The sequence below is a fragment of the Alexandromys fortis genome, unplaced genomic scaffold (assembly GCF_014885135.2).
Source record: "Alexandromys fortis isolate MF-2015 unplaced genomic scaffold, M_Fortis_MF-2015_v1.1 scaffold_71, whole genome shotgun sequence".
Classification (NCBI taxonomy): Eukaryota; Metazoa; Chordata; class Mammalia; order Rodentia; family Cricetidae; genus Alexandromys; species Alexandromys fortis.
The window spans coordinates 4,528,931-4,552,102 of record NW_026067954.1 but is presented as its reverse complement, the minus strand read 5'-3'; the positions used below and the strand labels follow the sequence as shown (position 1 = coordinate 4,552,102).

Genomic DNA, 23,172 nt, shown 5'->3' with positions numbered 1-23,172 from the left:
AAAAACCAAAAAAAAAAAAAAAAAAAATACTTCAAAAATCTATCCCGCCTACAAGATGTACTGGGAAAATAGACACACAGAACATTGGGGAATGGTCAGCCAATAACTGCTCTAACTGCCCACACAAGAAAAAGCCCATGCCCAACACTACCTGGATGACCAGAAATGGGAGGCTGGATATAGCCCAGAGACCTATGATGAAGGAGAAAGAAAAAAAAATCAATAGAATGATTCCTAACAATATCCTTATATACTCATAGATCAGTGCCTAGCCCAATCGACATTAAGGAGACTACCTCTGGCAGCTGATGGAAGCAGATGCAGAGACCCACAGCCAAATTAGGAGAGAGAGCCCAAACTGAAGATCTCCATCAGGTCCTTCCCCTTCGTGCTCGGGGGGGGGGGGAATCCTGTGGAAGAGGGAGAGGAAGAAATGTAGGAGCCAGAGGGGTCAAGGATAACAGAACATGGCCCACAGACTTCAACTAAGTATGGCTCGTAGGGGCCCACAGGTCAGTGCTAAATACTCTGCATATATGATATGGTTGTTAGCTTGATATTTTATGAGGCCCCTGAAGGTAGAAGTAGAGAATGTCTCTGATTCTTCTGTCTGCTCTTGAGACCTTTTTGTTCCTATTGGATTTAATGCCTGTTATTAAAAATCATACTGCTCTGTATGAAAGAACAGCTTCAATAGATTAAAAACTTTCAAGAGAGATCATAAAACAAATATTTTGATAAACTTCCATAAATGATCAAAGACCAAAGCTAACAATACAAATAAATGGTATTGAAATTGAGGGTTTGGTAGACTGAAGAGTAAAAACAACAATCATTTAAACAAAATCTTAGTTTGGCCTCTTCAGAAGGTAAATGTTCAGCTTCCAGGGATTGCAACTTTATCTCAGGTAAAAAAAAAAAATGCAAGATGGATTGAGTGTATAGGGCCAGAAGGACAAATAGCAAAATTAAAACCACATGTTGCTAACATCGCAATGGATTGTGGGGGAGAAGGACATGATTTTTACAGCAATGGAAAAGACAGATAAACATTCCTCTAATCGCAGAAACAAACCATAAACTAACATGTGCTTCTGATAAAAATAGTAAAAGGGATTATCAAGGATGTACATGAGCAGGGCATAACAGCTGCTGGTCTTTCAAATGGTTAACTGAAAAACCCATGTAGGAAGAACAATAGCCTTTGACCTCAAAGAAATTACAAGCATTAGAACAGCTCATACAGGAGCAGTTAAATGTTCAACATATTAAAGAATCAACCAGTCCTTGGATTTCTCCTATATTTGTTACTAAAAACAAATCTGGAAAATGAAGAATGTTAACAAATTTAAGAGCCATAAATAAGGTGATTGAGCCAATGTGCTCTCTACAGCCTGGAATTCCCTTGCCTTCTTTATTACCTAAGGGATGGACTACAACAGTGATTGATTTTAAAGACTGTTTTATTACTATACCTTCACAAGAACAGGATAGAAAAGTTTGCCTTTCAAAGTGTCTACTTATAATGGTTCCCAGCCTATTAAAAGGTACCATTCGAAGATTCTTCCACAAGGAATATTAAACACCCCCAATTTATTTCAATATTTTATACAATAACTGTTAGAACTAATTTGTGAACAGTTTATTCAATCTACACTGTATGGATGCTATCTTACTGGCTGATTCAGAAACAGGTAATTTTAGAAACAATTTCTGAATGAGTGAAAAGAATTTTACCTTGTTGGGGATTATAAATTGCTCCTGAAAAAAATACAAGAGATCCTATTATTTAAGATATAAGGTAGATTTACATAAAATTCAACCACGGAAAGTACAAATCAGAAGAAATCAATTACGAACTCATTAATTTTCAAAAATTGCTGAAAGAGGGGCCTGGAGAGATGGCTCAGAGGTTAAGAGCATTACCTGCTCTTCTTCCAAAGGTCCTGAGTTCAATTCCCAGCAACCACATGGTGGCTCACAACCATCTGTAATGGGGTCTGGTGCCCTCTTCTGGCCTGCAGGCANATATTAACTGGCTATGGCCCACAACTGGATTTATAACTCAAGAACTAAGTCATTTACTTCAAACTTTACATGGTGATAAGGACTTAAACAGTCCAAGAAAACTACCAACTGAAACTCAGAGAATTGGCTCCAGTAGAAAAAAACAAAGGCTGTGCAGATCCAGAGCTTGTCTGCATTGATTACTTTACCTTCTACTCATTCTCCTGTAGCAATTCCTATGTAGAGAAAAGATGATATCTTAAAATGGATATTTATCACATAGAGTAAAAACTTAAAAATCTGTTTAAAAAAATGGTTTCTATTCTGAAAAGAAAATTGAGACTTTAACAAAGAGCAGAAATAGGCCCAGCAGAAAGTGTAGTACCTTTAATCAATGCTGAAATTGCCTCATTATGTGCAAAAAAAGGAATATTGGCAAAGAGCTTGCAGTAATTTCTAGGGAGAAATTAGCAACAAACATCTCAAAAGCAAGAAACTTCAGTTTATAAAAAGAACCAATTGGATTCTCCCTCATATAGTAATGGTAACATCAATTTCTGGAGCCCCTACACTCTATACTGATGCAAATAAAAAAGGAAAGGCAGGTTATGAGTAAGGAAAATTAAGAAAAGTGGCTTCTTTTCTTGATTTGGTTAAGAAATCAGAATTATATGCCATTCTCATGGTGTTATTAAACTTTCCAGAACCTTTTAATACAGTTATTGACTTTCAATATACAGAATTGTTTTACATATTGAAGCTGCTGAACTTATTCCAGGTGATCCAGAATTAACTTTGTTCTTCCTCAAATTGTGGCCCTTGCTGAGGCCCAATGGCGGCTACAACAGGAAACAGAAGACTTTTACAATCTGTATACTTCAGTGATTGACCATACTGTTTCAAGATCAATCCTCCCCTCCAGAGAGACAAATGAATGAATGTATTTTCACACATCTGTATGAATGCATAAAGTACCTACCACAAAGGCAGCAAGGCCAGAGACCAAATTCTAAAACAAAGGAGTCTACAACGTTGAATCTTTGGACTTTTCCCCAGAGAATGGGAAATAGAGAGGTTGCGAAGTCAAGCAGGTCACATATGGTGGCACACACCTTTCTTTAACTTCAACACTGAAGAGGCAGGAGGACCTGTAAGTTTGAGGTCATCTTGGTCTACACAGCAAGATCTTTCCTCAGAAAGAGCTCTAGAGACAGACAGACAGACAGACAGACAGACAGACAGACAGAGAAAGAGATATGCCAAGCGAGCATTGAGATGAAGCTTCTAGACATTCGCTCAATTATGAATGGGAACAGTAAGGACTGAGTTGCTAAGCTATGATACTCAGTAAGTTAAGTTTATTAAATGCATTTACTTGATTATAGAACATACAGAAAGTATAAAGGTAGCATAGGTTTTTAATTCTTTAAAAAAAACTTTCAAATATTTTTAATTATGTGTTTGTCTATGAGGGGGATATATGAATATGAGTGCAGGTGCGCATAAAGACCAGAGGTTTCAGATCCCCTGGAGCTGAACTTACATGTGGTTGTGATCTGCCTCACATTAGTGTTAAGAACCAACTTGGGTCACCTGGAGGAGAACAGTACACACTTTTAAATAATGAGTCTTCCAATCAAAATTTTAATTTTTTTTTTCAAGACAGGGCTTCTCTGTAGCTTTAGATTCTGTCCTAGAACTCACTCAGTAAACAAGACTGGCCTTGAATTCACACAAATCCACAGGCCTCTGCCTCCCGAGTGCTGGATTAAAGGCATGCACCACTCCCGGCCGGAGAAATTTTTTATTTTATATATAATATATTATGATCAAATTCTTTCCCTTCTCATAAATCCTCCCAAATCCCTCTCCAACTCTCTACCAACCTAATTTATGTGGTTTTCAATTAAATTTTTTTAAAAAACCCATTTTGCATTGGTCAACTACTTCTGAATATGAGATCTAATGTGGGTGGTAGACCCAGTGACACTCCACTGGAGAAAATTGATTTTCTTTCTACAATTGTTTTTTTTAATTGATATTTATTGAGCTCTACATTTTTCTCTGCTCCCCTTCCTGCCTCTCTCCTCCCCCTTCAATCCTCCCCCAAGGTCCCCATGCTCCCAATTTACTCAGGAGATCTTGTCTTTTTCTACTTTCTACTTCCCATGTAGATTAGATCTATGTAAGTCTCTCTTAGTGTCCACATTGTTGTCTAAATTCTCTGGGATTGTGGTTTGTAGGCTGGCTTTCTTTGCTTTATGTTTAAAAAATACCTATGGAAAAAAAATACCTATGAGTGAGTACATGTGATAATTCTTTTTCTGTGTCTGGGTTACCTCACTCAAAATAATGTTTTCTAGCTCCATCCATTTTCCTGCAAAATTCAAGCTGTTATTATTTTTTTCTGCTGTGTAAATGTACCACATTTTCCTTATTCTTCAATCGAGGAGCATTTAGGTTGTTTCCAGGTTCTGGCTATGACAAACAAAGCTGCTATGAACATAGCTGAGCACATGTCCTTGTGACACGATTGGAGCATCCTTTGAATATATACCCAAAAGGGGTATTGCTGGGTCTTGAGGAAGGTTGTTTCCTAATTTTCTGAGAAATTACCACACTGATATTCAAAGGGGTTGTACCAGATTGCACTCCCACCAGCAACGCAGAAGTGTTCTCTTTTCCCACAACCTCTCCAGCATAAGTGGTGATCAGTGTTTTTGATTTTGGCCATTCTTACAGGTGTAAAATGTAATCTCAGAGTTGTTCTGATTTGCATTTCTGTGATGACTAGGGTGACTTAAGTGTCTTTCAGCCATTTTAGATTCCTCTGTTGGGAGTTCTCTATTTAGGTCTGTACTCCATATTTTTTTATTGGATTATGCGATCTCTTGGTGTCCAATTTTTGAGTTCTTTGTTTATTTTGGAGATCAGCCCTCTGTCTGATGTGGGGCTAGTGAAGATCTTTTCCCATTCTGTAGGCTGTCGTTTTGTCTTGCTGACCGTGTCCTTTGCTTTACAGAAGCTTTTCAGTTTCAGGAGGTCCCACTTATTGTTTCTCTCAGTGTGTGTGCTGCTGGGGTTATATTTAGGAAGTGGTCTCCTAGGGGCTGGAGAGATGGCTCAGAGGTTAAGAGCATTGCCTGCTCTTCCAAAGGTCCTGAGTTCAATTCCCAGCAACCACATGGTGGCTCACAACCATCTGTAATGAGGTCTGGTGCCCTCTTCTGGCCTGCAGGCATACACACAGACAGAATATTATATACATAATAAATAAATAAATATTTTAAAAAAGAAGTGGTCTCCTGTGCCAATGCGTTCAAGTGTATTTCCTACTTTCTCTTCTACAAGATTCAGTGTGGTTGGCTTTATATTGAGGTCTTTGATCCACTTGAACTTGATTTTTGTGCATGGTGGTAGATATGGGTCTATTTTCATTCTTCTACATGTTGAAATCCAGTTATGCTAGCACTACTTGTTAAATATGCTTTCTTTTTTCCATTTGATATTTTTTGCTTCTTTATCAAAGATCAGGTGTTCGGAGATGTGTGGATTGATATCCAGGTCTTCTATTCAGTTCCGTTGGTCCTCCTGTCTGTTCTGATGCCAATACCAGGCTGTTTTCAGTACTGTAGCTCTGTAGTAGAGTTTGAAGTCAGGGATTGTGATGCCTTCAGAAGTTCTTTAGTTGTACAGGATTGTTTTGGCTATCCTTGGTGTTTTGCTTTTCCATATGAAGTTGAGTACTGTTCTTTCGAGGTCTTTGAAAAATTATGCCGGGATTTTGATGGCATTTCATTAAATCTGTATCTCTACAATTCTTAAATATGTTTTAAATACTATATATCTATTAACAGGGTGACTTAACCTTTATAATTTACTCTATTAAAATAATGGAGGGTTTACTGAAGCCACACAGAATCAGTAAGTCTCTATACATAAAGAATATGTATGAGTACTGCAAACAAAACTTTCATGTCACCTATAACTCCTCCTGAATACTTTAGATTACTTACAATACGTAAAACAATGTAAGTGCTATGCAAAGAGTTGTCCTACTGCACTGTTCAAGGGAAAAAAAGAAAAAGACAAAAGAGAATTGGAAAGGAAAGGAAAGGAAAGGAAAGGAAAGGAAAGGAAAGGAAAGGAAAGGAAAGGAAAGGAAAGGAAAGAGGAAAGGATAGGAAAGAAAAAAGGAAAGAAAAGGAAAAAGGAAAGGAAAAAGGAAAGGAAAGGAGAAAGGAAAGGAAAGGAAAGGAAAGGAAAGGAAAGGAAAGGAAAGGAAAAAGGAAAGAAAAGGAAAGGAAAGGATAGGAAAGAAAAAAGGAAAGGAAAGGAAAGGAAAGGAAAGGAAAGGAAAGGAAAGGAAAAAAGAAAGGATAGGAAAGGAAAAAGGAAAGGAAAGGAAAGGAAACTAAAGAGATGACTCAGCAGCTGGGAACACTAGTTACTCTTCTAGGGACCTCAGTTTGATTCCTAGCACCCACATGGTGGTTCACAACCATCTTTAACTCCAGTCCTAAGGGGTTCAACTTTTCTGACTTCTTTAGGCACCAGAGGCACAACTGGTGCCTTCTCAGATAAAACACCTGTACACATACTTCAAAATAAATAAATAAATAAAGTTTACTGCAAACATATCCTATTATGCCTGCAACAGCCTCATAAACCACTTGCTTTGCCACAGATTTTCGTTGCTTTATTTCCACTTATGCTTAATTTAATCGAATGGTTAGTTTAAAATTGGAACAATTAAGTGAAGGGATAATCAATTTAACAGATAATGACATAATGTTAATTATCATTTTATTTATTTATTTATTTATTTATTTATTTATTTATTTATTTATTTATTTACAGTGGAAGACTTAATTCAGTAAGAATGATCACGAAGGTAGGGTATCCTTGGGAAAAGAGTAAGATATCGCGATGACTTTCCCTTCCGAGAGGGAGATTTCTGGTAAGGTGTGAAACTGCAGTTTCAAGTGCCTGCTTTCCGCGAGTCCTTTTCCAAGGTCAGGCATTTTTTAGGTAAGCTAGGGTCTCCATTCATTCCCTTTGAGGAACTCTCAGGCAGGCCCTGCCATTAACACCTGACTGGTGCCTATTGTCAAGGACAATGGGACACTCCTCAGCCCCTCCCTGACCTGACCCGAGAAGCCACACCCCACCCCAGTTCACAGGCCCCTTTTAATCTATCTAACTAACTAACTAACTAACTAACTAACTAACTAACTGTACAGCATAAAATGTGGAATCTCTTCTCAATGAAATGCTGTTGGCAGCCATTCGATGAATCTCAGATCAGATCCTGTCCAGCAGGGCTGTCTTCTTTCCAAGTTGCAGTCAGTCAGCTCTCGCTCGCCTCGACCCCCTCGCGGGGCCATCTGAGACCACGAGAACACACACCTCGCAGAGGACCACACCGCTAAAGGCCAGACCGCGCACAGGAGGCATACACATCAGAGAACCGGGAAACGCCGCCACCGCTCAGAACCGGGCACCTCCGAAGATCGGCCTGGAACGCTCCAGGAGCACCGCCGTTAATTATCATTTTGATAATCTTTATAGTTGGTTTAATAATTCTTGGTTTATCTCTAAAAAAGGTGGTTGGTATGATGGCCCAGATACAGGCCTTAGAAAAACCTATTAGAACACATATTAGAGATATTCAACAGGAGAATCTAATGGAAAACAAATCTCAGTGTTACATTTTAAGGTTAGAGAGGACAGCCTAAGGTTTTCAAACAACCAACTTTAATTTATCCAGTCACCTTACTGGAACAACTGTCAAAAGATTGTTATCCCCCAGGCTGTGCAAGAGTTAAATGGAATCCTATGGAAATGTTAGATTTAAGGAGATTCAAAGAAGCGACTGTCTCATATGGTATGCATTCACCTTTTGTGAAGCATGTGTTAAACTCATGATCAGCTTGTAATAGAATTATCCCTCAAGACTGGACTTGGTTACAACAGTTATGGAACATGGTCTTCAGTTACAATGGAGGACCTGTTGGGAAGATGGGAGTAAAATCATTGAACAATATAGTAGACCTTCAGGTATGGAAATCTCCCAAGACCAACTTCTTGGAGAGGGAGATAATGCTGATGTACAAAGGCAATCTGTATATGATGACCACTGCCTGACTTTTGCCTTACAGGAGCTTTGAAAGCTTGGGACAGAATTGAACTAGTAGGAAAGAAAATCGAGTCATTTATTAAAGTTATACAAAGCCCAAAGGAAATTTTCACAGATTTCTTATGAAGATTGACTTCAGCCGTAAATAGAATTATACCAAATTCAGAAGCTAGACAAATAATAATCAAATCTCTGGCTTTTGAGAATACTAATGCACAATGCAAAGGGGGAAAAAGGCTGTTAAAGGCAAGATCAGTACCCTTGGAAAAATAGATCTGAGATACAATCAATACTGAATCTCATGACCATGATAATACTTAAAAAAAGAGATCTTATTTCATTCCCAGAGGTTTGAAGAAAAATCAAAATGTCAAGTGTTTAAATTGTGGTACACACAGTCACCTAAAAAGGGACTGTAAACAGGGCAGGATATTCATAGAAACAATGATTTTTCTAAGCATAATTCAAACAAAATACCCCTTCTTTCTAGATTATGCAGAATTTGTGGCAAAGACAGGAACTGGCTAATGAATGTAGATCAACCAATGCCATCAAGAAACAACTTGAGGGTCCTTTTGCAGGCCACATGCCAAATACAGTTCAGTATTTACTGTATCATAGAGGTAACTCCTTTCCAGAGCAATGAACAAAAAAAGATTAGATTCAGAATTCTTGTTTTAAAAAGAAAAAAAGAGGAGTATATAGACTTAAAGGTAGATATATTGAGTCTACTCTGAAAAGAAAAAGGAGGAATATAGAAATAGGATAAAAGTGTAAATTATTGAATCTGCTTTTTAAAAAAGGACCAACACTTGTTTTAAATATCTTACGTGGGTGGGTATGGGTCTTTGCATATTGATACAAATTTGAGATTAATTTTGTTAGAACACACAGTACATAAATTTCTAATTGTATTCACAGTATTGTACCTATCTGCTCACTTAACAATTTGATGAAAATTGCTAGTCCTTGAAAGTTACTAATTAGAATACAAACAAATGCAAGTTAGTAGTTAGTCAATACAATCAAACTTGTAGTCTTATTGGGTATGTTTTCAAGGGCAAAGAGATATATTTTAGATAGATAGGTTGTCTTCAAACACTTCAGATATCTATAGAAGATGGCATTCAAGATGTTTCAATAACATATTCTTTTCTCTTTTATGACAATAAGACATGTCTGCTCCTAGCAGCATCAATCTACTTCAGAGAAGATGACAGACATAAAAAGATACTCCATAAGGAATTTACTTTCTTTGTGATAAGTCACTGGGTAAGAAAATGCCCTTTCCTCAACTGCTGATAGTATGCTGTCTAAATTGGACAAGCAGGACACAAAGGAAAAGACTGTGAAACTTTGCCAAGACAAGGAAGGACAGGCCTTCAGAATGTCCTGCTTCACAGACATGTCTGTCAAAGATTTTAGGCCTCTAGGCCGAAGACAGAAGACAGGTGCTCCAACATTAAAGAGAAAAATTCGGTTCAGTCAGCCAGCTATTTCTGTTATAGCTCACATTTTTTGGAAGTTGCTTGCACTTCTTGCTCATACTTCTTGCTCACTCAGGTAATATCTTTTCTTGGGTCTCTGATGGACTTGAAGATTTTATAGTTATAGTTTTGTTATCAGATTCAGAAAAGAAATTCATTAAAGAGATATAAAGTGTATAATATTGAGAGACACTAAAAGATAGTTTTGGTAATACAAGTTAGAACAGAAACTGAATTAGGTACAACCTTTTGAACTTATCAAGATAGGATAGATAAGGAGTCTTTTCTCTGAATTTGTCAACTGCTAACAGACTAAATATTGTTGATGTATTTATTGTCCATATGTAGTTATTGTACTTACTGAATATAGTTTTCCTTATAACCTTTTATTTTAGAGAAAAAAGGGGGAAAGTGATGATACTTTGGTGGCCGTTTGTACTCTATGTGCATTTTTTTTTTTTTTTTTTTTTTTCCATGGCTGTCAGGCCCCTGGAACTGGGATTACAGACAGCTGTGAGCTGCCATGTGGGTACTGGGAATTGAACCTGGGTCCTCTGGAAGAGCAGTCAGTGCTCTTAACCACTAAGCCATCTCTCCAGCCCCCAGTTTGTACTCTAATAAAGCTTGCCTGATGATCAGAGGACAGAGCTAGCCACTAGTTAACCACAGATGTCTAAAGGGCTGTACAAACAGAAATGTTATGACTGGGTAGAGAAAGGAATATAAAGCAGAAGGAGACAGCAGTTCAGTCCTTTTCGGCTGAGGAGTTAGAATGTAAGAGTTGGATGTGACTTGTTCCTTTCTCTCTCTGATCTTTCAGCATTTGCCAATATCTGGCTCTGGGTTTTTACTATTGAACCAATTAGAATTGTGGGCAACAGAAGTGTATGGCTGGGAGTGGGCTTTGAGGTTTCAAAAGCCTAGGCCAGGGCCATGTGTCTCTCTCACTTCCTACTGTGTATCAGCATATAAAGTTCTTAGTTCAGCAGTTCTCAACCTGGGGTTCAAACTATGCTTTCACAGGGGTCATCTAAGACTATTGGAAAACATAAGATGTTTATTATCTGTAATAGTAGCAAAATTAGTTATGAAGCAGCAACAAAAGTAATTTTATGATTGGAGGTCACCACCATATGAGGAACTGTATTAAAGGGTCACAGCATTAGGAAGGTTGAAAACCACTATTTTAGCTACTGCTCTAGCCTATGACTGTCTGCTTCCCACAATAATAATGGACTACCCTCACAACTGTAAGCAAGCCCTAATTAAATGTTTTGTAAGAGCTGCTTTGGTCATGGTGGCTCTTCACAGAAATAGAAGAGTAACTAAAACAATCTTGTAACAAGTTAATTCACAAACCAGTTGGTCATCCCTTCAATTATAACAAAGATGCTTTAAGTAAGTAAGCATCTAGGGAGCCAAATAATTTCCCCAGCACATGAAAGCTTCTTAAGTTACACTATCATAATCACCTTTGACTACACATGCCACCTCTTCTTCTCAAAGAACTTCTTTCCTTTCTTCAACCCTTCGAATGATTTCCTATATCAAGTCTGTACCATGATTCCAAAGCCCTGGCTCTAGTTCAGAGGACTCTAGTCAAAGCTCTAGATTCACTATATTCTCTCAGAAGAACAGAAGAAAACTATACTGATAACCTCCTAATCACTTCGGACTGAAAGGCAAAACACAGAGCTGCCATATTCTGTGGCATACATATGTCACTAGCTCTACCACTGTCTTGTCTGCAGCTACCTTATCAAATGATACCTCTCATCCCCAACCCTTTACCAAGCCTAAAAAGTGGTAATGACAGGTATAACTAAACCACACCAGGGAAGAAGATCTTTGTTTCCAGTATAGGCACAGAATCAGTCCTATGCAACAACTAATGCTACACTGATCCTCAGCAGCTAAACTACAGTATCCAAATCAGTCTAACATATCTCCCACTGCCAAGAAGAAAACCAAAAAGTTAACGCCCATAATTTTGCATGGTCCTATAAGTTGTCATTTTGATGAGCAGAATATAAACTGGACCAGAAACTATCATCTGAGAGTCATCCATATTTCTTCCTGTTCTTTTTTTTTTCTTCATGTTTCTCTTGTTTTTTAGCCTGCTCTCCAGTTTTCCTTCCACTTTTATGTTACCAAATGGTGGTGTTTATCATTTAATTTATTCTATGAATTTCAGTGATTAGGAGTTCCACTTAGACCCAAAGTCACCGGGACAATAAAATCTAACAGAACTCTGCAGTCAAATAACTGCTGTTTCAAATTTGATTATTTCTACTCTCAAACTGGGAGCTAGGTAAAAACTTAATCTATGTTTTACTTTCTTCACAGAATTATGAGAATAACTGTGTATATATGAAATATCTGAACCAGAGTTCAGCACATACAGGAACATACTACAATGGATATGTGCCATCATCATCATCATCATCATCATCATCACTTTTTGCACTGGGAAGTAGGATAACGTGTCCGCCCTAAGCAGCTAAGGAAAAACATAGCAGATAATCTTCCAGCATCTACTCAGCCTGCAACCTTCCTTCCTTTCCTCTGAAAACCCTCAGAGGCCAAGTCTCTGGTGGTCATCTGCTGTGGAACTAAACAGCTGAGGGACCGGGCAGGACAGAAATCTCTTGTCAACAAATGGCACCAACATGGATAACTGCATCCACATAAAACCTGAGAGTTTGGGAAGTAATTCTAACACAAAAGGACAGTTAAGCACAGCTTCTTGGTAGCAGCATTTTCTCATTTTCTTGCCACTTGTTACAGGCAAGTGGGTCTCATTGAAGAGAGGCTTCTTGACTCAGCTTTAGCTGCAAAAACCTTGCAGCTCTTTAAGAGGCTCTGCCACAAAGTACTTAAATGGTGTTTATAAATAGCTGACAGCACGTTTCTTGGTGGCAGGGACCTTGAATCTCCAAAGAGCTGTGGCTCCAGCCAGTACCTCCTCTAGGCTAGACTCTCAGAAAGATAAGGAATGGGTGGGATCCAGTCATCAAAGTCTAGGCTTTAATCCTAGCCATATCTCTTAGCAAATTAAAGACTCAAGTGAGGGCTGGAGAGATGGCTCAGTGGTTAAGAGCATTGCCTGCTCTTCCAAAGGTTCTGAGTTCAATTCCCAGCAACCACATGGTGGCTCACAACCATAATAAATAAATATTTAAAGACTCAAGTGGTCAGAAAAAGAAAGCTATATTCAGAAAAAGAAAGCTATATCGTAAAGATAGATTCAGACTAAAAAAAAACTCTAAACAGTTTGGAGTGTGTTTAAAAATACATGTAGGCTTGGGAGAGAAAAAAAGGATGAAGTCTTAGAAAAGAAAGAAAGAAGGAAGCAAACAAGGAAAGAGAGTAGTTGGGTGTGGTGGCACACACCTCTAATTCCAGTACTTGGGAGGCAAAGGCAGGCAGATCACTGTGAGTTCAAGGACAGCCTGGTCTATAGAGAGTTCCAGGACTTCCAAAGATACACAGAGAAACCCTGTCTCAAAAAGCCAAAATGTAAAATTTAAAAAAAAAATTGAGTTTAAAATAAAGCCACATAAGGATGGATAATACACAGAGTCTGGATATTGTATGTTATTGTGTTGTCTTTGAATTGTTTGAATGTTGAGGAAGGTGCAACAGCTGCTAAACTACATTTGATTATAAATGCTGCCTGATTAATCTAACATACATATTTTGAAAATGCCTTGACTTCAAAATTTAAGTCAAAAGATAAGTTACTTGGAAAAGAGGTTTTGCCACACAAAATGAGAGGCTGTGGATTCCTTCCAGGTTAAGAAAAATCAGATTTGATCAAGGAAGACCCCCCCTGAGAAATCTCCGACAGGAACAGATGGCCCAGATGTCTAAGTTCTCCATCCAGAACACTTTCAAGACTGCTGGCTGCGATGACCAAGTCTCACAGAATATTCCAGTCAGGACATGATCATAATTCTAAATTTTCACCAGGCGGTGGTGGCGCACGCCTTTAATCCCCACACTCGGGAGGCAGAGTTCAAGGCCAGCCTGGTCTACAAGAGCAAGTTCCAGGACAGGCACCAAAAAGCTATGGAGAGGGTTGGAGAGATGGCTCAGCGGTTGAGAGCATTGCCTGCTCTTCCAAAGGTCCTGAGTTCAATTCCCAGCAACCACATGGTGGCTCACAACCATCTGTAAAGAGGTCTGGTGCCCTCTTCTGGCCTTCAGGCATACACGCGAACAGAATATTGTATACATAATAAATAAATAAATATTTAAAAAAAAAAAAAAAGCTATGGAGAAACCCTATCTCAAAAAAATCCAAAAAATAAAATAATTCTAAATTTTCTTTAGGTCCCCATAAGATTATCGGCACCCCTGATAAACAGGAAGTAGCCTGAAAACTCCACCCACGTTCCCAAAATAAATATCTTTTAGATATTTATCTTTGTTTAGAGTGTTGGTTACAAGTTGTTATGGATAACAGTCTGGGGGAAAAAAACTAAACAAGGAAGATTAAATCCAGAGTTCTTGTTTTAGAAAAAAAGGTGGGGAATGCTGTGGGACAATGGTCATGTACCCCATCGCTTATATTGTATTGTTTTAATAAAATGCTAATTGGCCAGTAGCCAGGCAGGAAGTATAGGCAGGCGGACCAGGAAGGAAGTAGAGGTGGGGTGACAAGAACAGGAGAATTCTGGGAAGAAGACTCAGTCTGCAGTTGACACAGAGGAAGCAAGATGAGAATGCCTCACTGATAAAAGGTACCAAGCCATGTGGCTAACATGGACAAGAATGATGTAAGAATAAGAAGCCTGAGCTAATAGGCCAACCAGTTTATAATTAATGTAGACCTCTGTGTGTTTCTTTGGGACTCAACAGTTGCAGACCAGGTGGGACAGAAACCTCTGGCAACAGTCATTCTACTAAAATGGAGGGAGCCAAGAACATTACCTTTTACCAAGCACAAGGAGATACAAACACCAGGTGATTCCAGTGATGGGAAAGTGAAGCTTATCCACAAAACAAAATGGAGGAGAGAGAAAAGGGGGCTGGGCTGTGGTGGCACACACCTTTAATCCCAGGCAGAGGCAGGTGGATCTCTGTGAGTTCGAGGACAGCCTGGTCTACAGAGTGAGTTCCAGGACAGTCAGAGTTGTTACACAGAGAAACCCTGTCTCGAAATACAAAAAAAGAAAAGAGAGAGAGAGAGAGAGAGAGAGAAAGAGAGAGAGAGAGGGGATGCTTTGGTTTGCACGACTTTCAAGGTCCTGGTTCCACTTTGATCTGAGTCCTGATGCCCTTTCCACCCTATATGATTAAAGTTAGTTTCTCACTTTAACCAGTGACATTTCTAACAGCTTCCCACAAACCAAAATTAAAAACAAACAAAAAACGAAAAACCTCCCATCCCTGGAAGAGAAAATAAACATGTTATTAAGAGATGGCTCAGAGGTTAAGAGCACTGACTGCCGTTCCAGAGGTCCTGAGTTCAATTCCCAGCAACCACATGGTGGCTCACAACCATCTATGATGAGATCTGGTACCCTCCTCTGGCATGCAAGCATACATGGAAGGAATGTTGTATTCCTTTTTTTAATATTTATTTATAAATAAATAAATCTTTAAAAAAATAAGATAAAAGGCAATATTGTGGGGCAAAATGAATCCAGTGCTGGGTTTACTGTAGTGAGGCAGGCTGTTTCAGGAGCATCACTAAACACAGGACAGGTACAGTTCAATTATCCTTCACAACCATGGTTCTCTGTATAAACTGATAGGGGCTACAACATGGATCGCTTTTTACCGGAAAAGTCGCTCATTTCTGAAACAGAAGGAAAATGGCAGGTGCTGTGCAGTCCCTCACATTCTTTCTTTTGTTGGTGTCCAACCAGACTGCATCCTTTCCCCACAAATAACAGTCTTACAAAGCAGAACAGTTTACCAGTGAAGTAAAGTAATCCAAACATCACCCGTGGCTAATTTACCCCAACCGGCTGCAGATTTAACTTCAAATCCAGACTTACACGTCTCCACTTTAAAACACAATTTAAAAAACAAACAAACAAAACAATCAGGGTTTCTATCTGTAAACACCCCACAGACGTCGTAATTCAGGGTTCAATCCTGGTTTGGCTACAAATAAGATTTCTCTGAAGATCAGTCTGTTGGAAGGAAACAAATCTTTTTTCTGTGTAACCTCCAGCCTCTGTTTTAGACCCCGACTATAAAGGTATCAACAATAAAGTTATGACCTTGTTCGGAGGCTAAGAAACAGTTTTTCCTCAAGAGCAAAAGGAGCGCACGAACTATATGACAACACGGACCCTGAAGATACCTTACCATGGTTACAAACCAAGTGACCGGTCTAAGGCCAACTACGGAAGGCGGTGTTCCCAAAAGAGCGCGCTTCTCCCCCAAGCCGAGGAAGCGCCGGTGGGAGGAAGGGGCCTTAGCTCGTGACAGACCTGCCTCGACCACGGCGGGGCGCGGAAAATTCCTAAAGGCGACCGCACGCTTCCGCAGGCGATCTTCACCGGTGAACGGCGGCCACGCAGCCCCGGCGATCGTCGCCGCCCGCGCCCCGCCGAGCCAGTCCTCCGGCCCTGGGCCGCCAGGTGCGCGGCAGCCACCCCGGGCCAACCGCCCGCCCTCGCCCGCTCCGTCCCTCCCTGCGCAGCGCCCGAGGATGCGGCTCCGCCAACCGGCCGCACGCGGCGCCGCCGCGCTGCTGCTCCCGCCTCCCCTCCCCCCGCCCGCCCGCCCTGCGGCCTCCGCTCCCCCCCTCCCGCCGCGACGCTCACCCTCAACTCCTCGAAATCCGCCATTTTATCCCGCCCGCGGGCGCCTCAGCCGTCGCCGCTCCTCCGCCCGCTGCCGCCAAAGACACCGCCGCCGTCTCCTGCAACATCCTGCACTGGGGCGCCGCTCTAGACGCCGCGGCCGTCGCCGCCGCCGCGCCGCCACCACCGCCGGGCCCGTCACGTGACCTGCGCGGGGCCCCGCCCCCGGCGCGCGCAGGCCCCTCCCCTCGCGGCGCCCCCAGCCCACTGTGCGCGGTCTTCCGCCCGAGCGCCCCCCACGCGCTTCCGGTGGCGGCCTGTCCCCCGCTGAGCGTCGCCGGCCCGCGTTTTCCACGGCCCCCTCCTCCCCTTTCCTCTACGCAGGGACGCTGGCCGCCACCGAGGCTCGTGGGAGCGGGCGGAACCGCGGCGCTCTTCCCGGACTTGGAGGAAGGCCTTGGCCGAGCCAGTGGCAGGGAGAAAAGAGGTGGCGGGACTCACCGAAACATTCAGGAAGATTCATTCTCACTGTGCTCTTGCCAAGGTGTCTGAGAACACGGGAAGCGGCCTCAGTGCCATCCCCACAGTAGCTGGGGTGGGATAATCCAAATATGGGTGATGGGTAAGCCGTTTTCTAAGATAATGGTGCTCGCGGATAAGAATTTTTTTGTGTGTTTTGTTTTTGTTTGTTTTTGTTGTTTGTTTCTAAGACATGCTATCACTGTGTAGCCCTGGCTAGGTTGGAACTATTGTAAAACATGCTGGTCCCCAACTCAGAGAGATCCACCTGCATAAACCTGAACCTCTTTTTGAGTGTGGGTGCCCCCACACCCAGCTGGATAAGACCTTTAAATTTCTGTCCTTAAACTGTTCACCTTGGCTGCTTTTTTATTTTTTCTTACTGACCTTGAAGGGAATGACAACAACGGCCAGAACAAACGAGTTGAAAGATTTGTAGGGTGAGGTTAGGAGAAAAGTGAAGTAAGAGTGCTCCAGAGGACCAGGATGGAGTTAAAAAGTCAGGAAACTCTGATAGCTGGGGGACAAATGAAGAGAGATTGCTGATGCTCCCAAACATGATGAAAGAATGGGGGAAAAAAGATGGGTACCTGCCTGCTCTTGGGAGGCTGGAGGAGGAGGACCAGGAATTGTTAATGTAGCCTCGGGTGGCAGAGACAGGTTTATCTCTGTGAATTCGAGGCCATCCTGGAGGACAAGGTGAGACTGGAGAAACAAAACCAGTGAGTGACATTGCAGAGTCAACTGGCTGGAACACACAGTTCAGATTCCATTGATAAGACTGGTGGAAGCCCCTGTTTAACACTGCTCCTAAGAAGGCTTCTTGTCATTTGCATTCATTTTCAAGTGTGGATCCTTGGGCAAAGAATTCCTACTCTATGCAATCTTGAGTTCTCAATTGCGTACTAAGCAAGCGCTTCCTTCGCCCATTTTAATTCAAATGTCTTCTTAAGGTGAGGTCACATAGCTCAGTGGTAAGCTCTTGTCTAGACAATTAGGCTCTGACCTCCCATTCCCCACCACAGGAAAACAAAAAAACTAAGCCCTACAAAGCTTCTTCTTCAATCCTTACCCACAAGCTAACTGAGCCCAAGCCTAAACTGAGTAAAGGATCTGTGTGCCATGAATAACGGGGTTCCAGTCACTGGAGTGTGCAGCTGACTGAATAAGGTGTAAAAACAAAAAGCTGCGTCTCAGTCACTTCTTAGTCACTGCACGGCTATTGCTGTGATGCAACACCATGGCCAAGACAACTGGTATACAATAAAGCATTTAATTGGGAGCTTGCTTACGGTTTCAAAGGTTAGCCCATTATCATCGTAGTAGGGGGCAAGGCACCTTGCAGGCAGATGCTGGAGCAGTAGCCAAGAGGTACATCCTGATCCATAGGCGGAAATAGGGGCTCTAGGCTTGGAATGGACTTTTGAAACCTCAAAGCCCAAGTGCTGTTGGTTGTTTTCTACTCTTTTGGCTCTCTGGAGGAAAGGGGGCTATGACTCAGCTCCCAAATATAAATACACAGAGGCTTATTGTTTCTTATTAATGACTGGCCTTAGCTTGACTTCTTTCTTGCCAGCTTTTCTTGACTTAAATTATCTTGTCTTACCTTTTGCCCATGGGCTTTACCTTTCTCTATTCCTGTATACCTTTCCTTACTTCTTTCTCTGTGACTTGGTGTGTAACTGAGTGGCTAGCCCCTGGAATCTTCCTTCTTTTATTAGTCCTCTCGGACTCCTAGACTTCCCCCTTCCAGATTTCTCATATTTATTTTCTTTCCCTGCAAGTCCCACCAGTTCTTTCTCTTGCTTTGATATTGTCCATTCAGCTCTTTATTAGACCAATCAGGTGTTTTAGACAAAGTAGCACAGCTTCAAAGTTAAACAAATGTATCATAAAACAGTGTTTGTATCATTAAAACCAATATTCAGAGCATGACACATCTTAAAATAATATTCCATTACACCAACTCCCAATGACACACTTCCTCCAACAAGTTCATACCTCCTAATCCTTCTAATCCTTTCAAATAATGTCACTTCTAGTGACTAAGCATTCAAATAGTCAAAGGGGGTTATTCAAACCACTACATTCTACTCACTGGCTCCCATAGGCTTGTATCCATTTCATAATGCAAAATTGCATTTAGTCCAACTTCAAAAATCCCTTTAGTCTGTCAGTCTCAACATTATTTAAAAGTCCAAAGTTGAAAGTTTCTTCTGAGGTTCATGCAATCTCTGAATTGTGATCCCTTGTAAAGTCAAAATAAAAAACCGGATTACACACTTCCAACATATAATGGCACAAAATATGTATTACTATTCCAAAAGGGAAGAAAGGGAAGAGAGTGAGGAAATACTGGACCAAAGCAAAATGAAACCGGAAGGGCATACTCCAAATTCTGCATCTCTATGTCTGATGTCAGTGCACACTTCGGATCTCCAACTCCTTTCAGCTTTGTTGACTACAACATACTTCTCTTTCTTGGGTGGGTTGCACATCCTGTTAGCAGCTCTCCTTGGCAGGTATCCCATGACTGGTATCTCCAGTACGTTGAGGTTTTCAAGACAGTCCAGTCTTCACCTTCACAGCTTCACACAATGTCCTCTCTGGGCCTCCTTGCAAGGACACCCCTGACATGCCTATCTCCGCAGCTCTCCTTAGTCTCAGGGAGATTCCACAACCCCCTTCTTGAATCTTTAACTCTATAGCTGGAACCACATGGCAGAAGCTCTGCTGTTTGCTGGAGCTGGCCCCCTCACTTTTCACCAGCTTTCTGTTGATGGTGGTTTCCTTCACTGCCTCAACTTCTCTTTTTAGTTCCATTGCACATCTTGGAAGCTTAGCTGGGCAAGGGCTTGTACTGAGGTTAAACTTTCTTATTTCATTTAGCATCATGCTTTTTTTTTTTTTTTTTTTTTTTTTGTTTTTCGAGACAAGGTTTCGCTGTGGTTTTGGAGCCTATCCTGGAACTAGCTCTTGTAGACCAGGCTGGTCTCGAACTCACAGAGATCCGCCTGCCTCTGCCTCCCGAGTGCTGGGATTAAAGGCGTGTGCCACCACTGCCCGGCTAGCATCATGCTTTTCTTTAAACTTTTTATCTCCTCAAGCACTGGACTTAGCTTCATTACACTTTCTCCTGCTCCTTTTTGTTTTTTTTTAATTTATTTATTTATAATATATACAATATTCTGTCTGTGTGTATGCCTGCAGGCCAGAAGAGGGCACCAGACCTCATTACAAATGTTTGTGAGCCACCATGTGGTTGCTGGGAATTGAACTCAGGACCTTTGGAAGAGCAGGCAATGCTCTTAACCGCTGAGCCATCTCTCCAGCCCCCCTAACTACATTTGTATTTCTTTGTCCAGCTTACTCCTTTTCATCATTACAGGTCTGCATAAGAATTACTAATAACCACAAGACAGGGTCAATACTAAGCTATCTTGAAATCTCCTCTACCAAAGCCATTAATCCAAAACTTTTCAATTTAGCCTCAGGCAGGTTTTTCAGACAAGGACAAAAAAGAAGCCACATTCTTTGTCAAAATATGGCAACAATGACAATGGTCTCTAGGCTATCAGTTAAGGATCTCTATATAAGCAGCTCTGGTACACAATAAAGGCATTCTTGGGGCATTTTGGCATGAAGGATGACCTTTGTCTCAGTCTGTGAGTCTTTATGTGTTTCAATATCCAGTCCCTTGCCTGTTTCACAAACTGTAGGGCAGTGGATGGAGCGCAGACAGGCGTGGTGTGCTACATTTAATGTCTTAAAGTTCTAGTCAGTAGAGTAAGGTGATTCCAGCTTGAGCTGCCATTGGGCATTTCCAGGTTTAGCCTTTTAGATCAAGTGTGCCTTATGATTGGCTGTCAGGGAAATTGGGAGGGGTCAGTGATTAGACATGAGAGAACTTTTAGGCAGGGAATACTTTGCTAAGGTTCAGAAGCCAGCCTTATTACCAGGTCTCATGATCAGAAATGACAGAAAATGAGAACTGCCTTTGCTGGTACCTGTCTTTGAGTGTTTGGAGTCTCATGTTCATTGCCACCTAAAAATCCCAGAGTGGGGAATTATCTCCCTGAAGCAGATTAGGATGCCTTCTGAAACTCCAGTAGTCATGCGATAGCCACTTAAAGGAAAGTCTTAATGGTACCACTTAAAGGAAAGTCTTAATGGTAAGTATAAAGCACACTTGTTACTTTTCTTCATTGTTGTAAGTTGTTCAACTCTGATTCAGATCTGTACGTCTCACTTGTCCAAAAAAGAAGGGAGGTGGGATGGGGGGCAGTGGTAGTCCACAACTTTAGTTCCAGCACTAGCGCTTAAGAAACAGGAACGCCGATGTCTGAGTTCCAGGCCAGCCTAGTCTACAAAGCAAGTTCCAAGACAGCCAGGGATACACAGAGAAAGCCAATGATTGCCCTTGGTAATTAATCCCCCTATTTCCTGGTAGATTGGACAGAAGGAGAATGTCTGGGTGGTGCTGTGGTAATGGGAAAGGATCAGATGCTTTAAGCCCTAGGGAGTCGACTTGAATCCACCTAGAAGAGCATTTTGGCAGGTCCAAGTGGTTCCTGACAGTTCTACGGTTCTACAGAATCTGGAGAGTGAAGTGTAACAGCTGGGTACTGTAGGACATGGCCAGCATCGCAGCTTTCTCAGGTCACCCAAAGATGAACAACACCCCTAGGTCAGCAGGAAGTAGTCTTGAGAACATGGTGTCCACATCCCCACCTCACCTGCTACCCCTTTCTAACTCCTCACCTTTTTTGTTTATTTTTTGGTTGTTTTTTTTTTTTTTTTTTTTGAGACAGGATTTCTCCATAGCTTTTGGTTCCTGTTCTGGAACTAGCTCTTGTACCACCACCTCCTGGCTCACCTTTTTATAACAAATAAAAAAGGAGGGATGTTAGTATTCACGCATCTGTACTGGCCTGCCTTTGGAGTTCTCACAGGATACATCCTCAGCTGTGGCCTGTGCACATTCACTATGTTCCCTTTTAAAAGGTCCCTGCCCTTGACAAGAAGTGGTAGCACCCGTCTTTAATCCCAGCACTCAGGAGGCAGAAGCAAGCAGATCTCTGTGAGTTCAAGGCCAGCCTGGTCTACAAAGTAAGTTCCAAGGACAGGCTCTAAAGCCAGAGAGAAACTCTGTCTCTAAATAAATAAATGGGCCCTGTCCAGTGGTGACACAGCCTGGTCTACAGAGTGAGTTCCAGCACAGTCTGAGCTATTACACAGAGAAACCCTCCTCGAAAACTAAAAATAAATGAAATAAATAGATAAATAAATTAAAAGGGCCCTGCCCACCTCCCAGCATTCGGGTGGCAGAGACAAATGGATCTCTGTGAGTTCGAGGCCAACCTGGTCTACAAGGGTTCCAGGACAGCTAGGGCTACAGAAAAACCTTGTCTTGGGTGGTAGGAGTCGGGGGGAACATCAGGACACCTTCCACGTTAACTCTGCCGCATGGTGTTTTTCTCTCACCTGCCGGTCTCACTGTGTAGCTCTGCTGGCCTGGAACTAACTATCCTAACTATGCTGGCATTGAACTCAGAAAGATCCACTTGCCTTTACCTACCTCATATGTGTGTGTGTTTTAATTTTCTACTGCATTTTGTGCCGGTGTGGGTGACCTTATAACACATCATATATGAAGAGGTTTGAGAATAACTGGGTATAGGCTCTCTTCTTCCACCATGTTGTGATTTGGATGGTGATTGACAAATGTCCCTCATAGCCTATGATATTTGAATACTTGGTCACTAGTTGGCATCCATGTTGGAGAAGCATAGTTGGTGTGGCCTCCCTGGCTTCGAGAGTTTAAATACTCACACTATTTTCACTTCTCTCTCTTGCTTCATACTTTATTGGGTCTTACAGCTTCAGAAGAGTGCATGGCTGCTATGACTGGGAGCATGGCAGCAGGCAGGCAGGCATGGGGCTGCGAGCTTCCATCCTGATCCACAAGGATGAAACAAAGAGAGTTAACTGGAAATTGTGTCAGCATTTGAAATCTCAAAGGCCACCCCAGTGACACACTTCCTTTAACAATGCCATGCCTCCTAATCCTTCCAAAACAGGTTCACCAAGTAGGAACCAAGTATCCAAACATAAGAGTCTATGGGGGCCATTCTCATGTAACCACTACAGCTGCCATGCCTAATACTTGCTTCCATGCTTTCCCCACCATGATGAATTCTTATCCTCTGGAACCATAAGTTAAATAACTCTTCCTCCTCTAAGTTGCCTTCATGGT

The 23,172-nt window shown here is 41.6% G+C and overlaps 1 protein-coding gene across 6 annotated transcripts in view; it reads right to left on the bottom strand.

Moving 5' to 3' along the window:
* Pias2 (protein inhibitor of activated STAT 2) overlaps positions 1-16,617 on the bottom strand; it is an 88,563-nt gene extending 71,946 nt beyond the window's left edge. For 3 of the 6 annotated variants that reach the window (XM_050151571.1, XM_050151576.1, XM_050151575.1), the window contains exon 1: positions 16,419-16,617. In XM_050151571.1, coding sequence (XP_050007528.1) covers positions 16,419-16,442 — 24 coding nt within the window. In that variant the 5' untranslated portion in view covers positions 16,443-16,617. Of the gene's footprint in view, positions 1-151; positions 193-296; positions 410-15,957; positions 16,230-16,418 lie in introns of those variants that run through there. The other 3 variants (XM_050151574.1, XM_050151572.1, XM_050151573.1) reach the window with 3 other exon arrangements.
* Between the last annotated feature and the right edge of the window lie 6,555 nt (positions 16,618-23,172).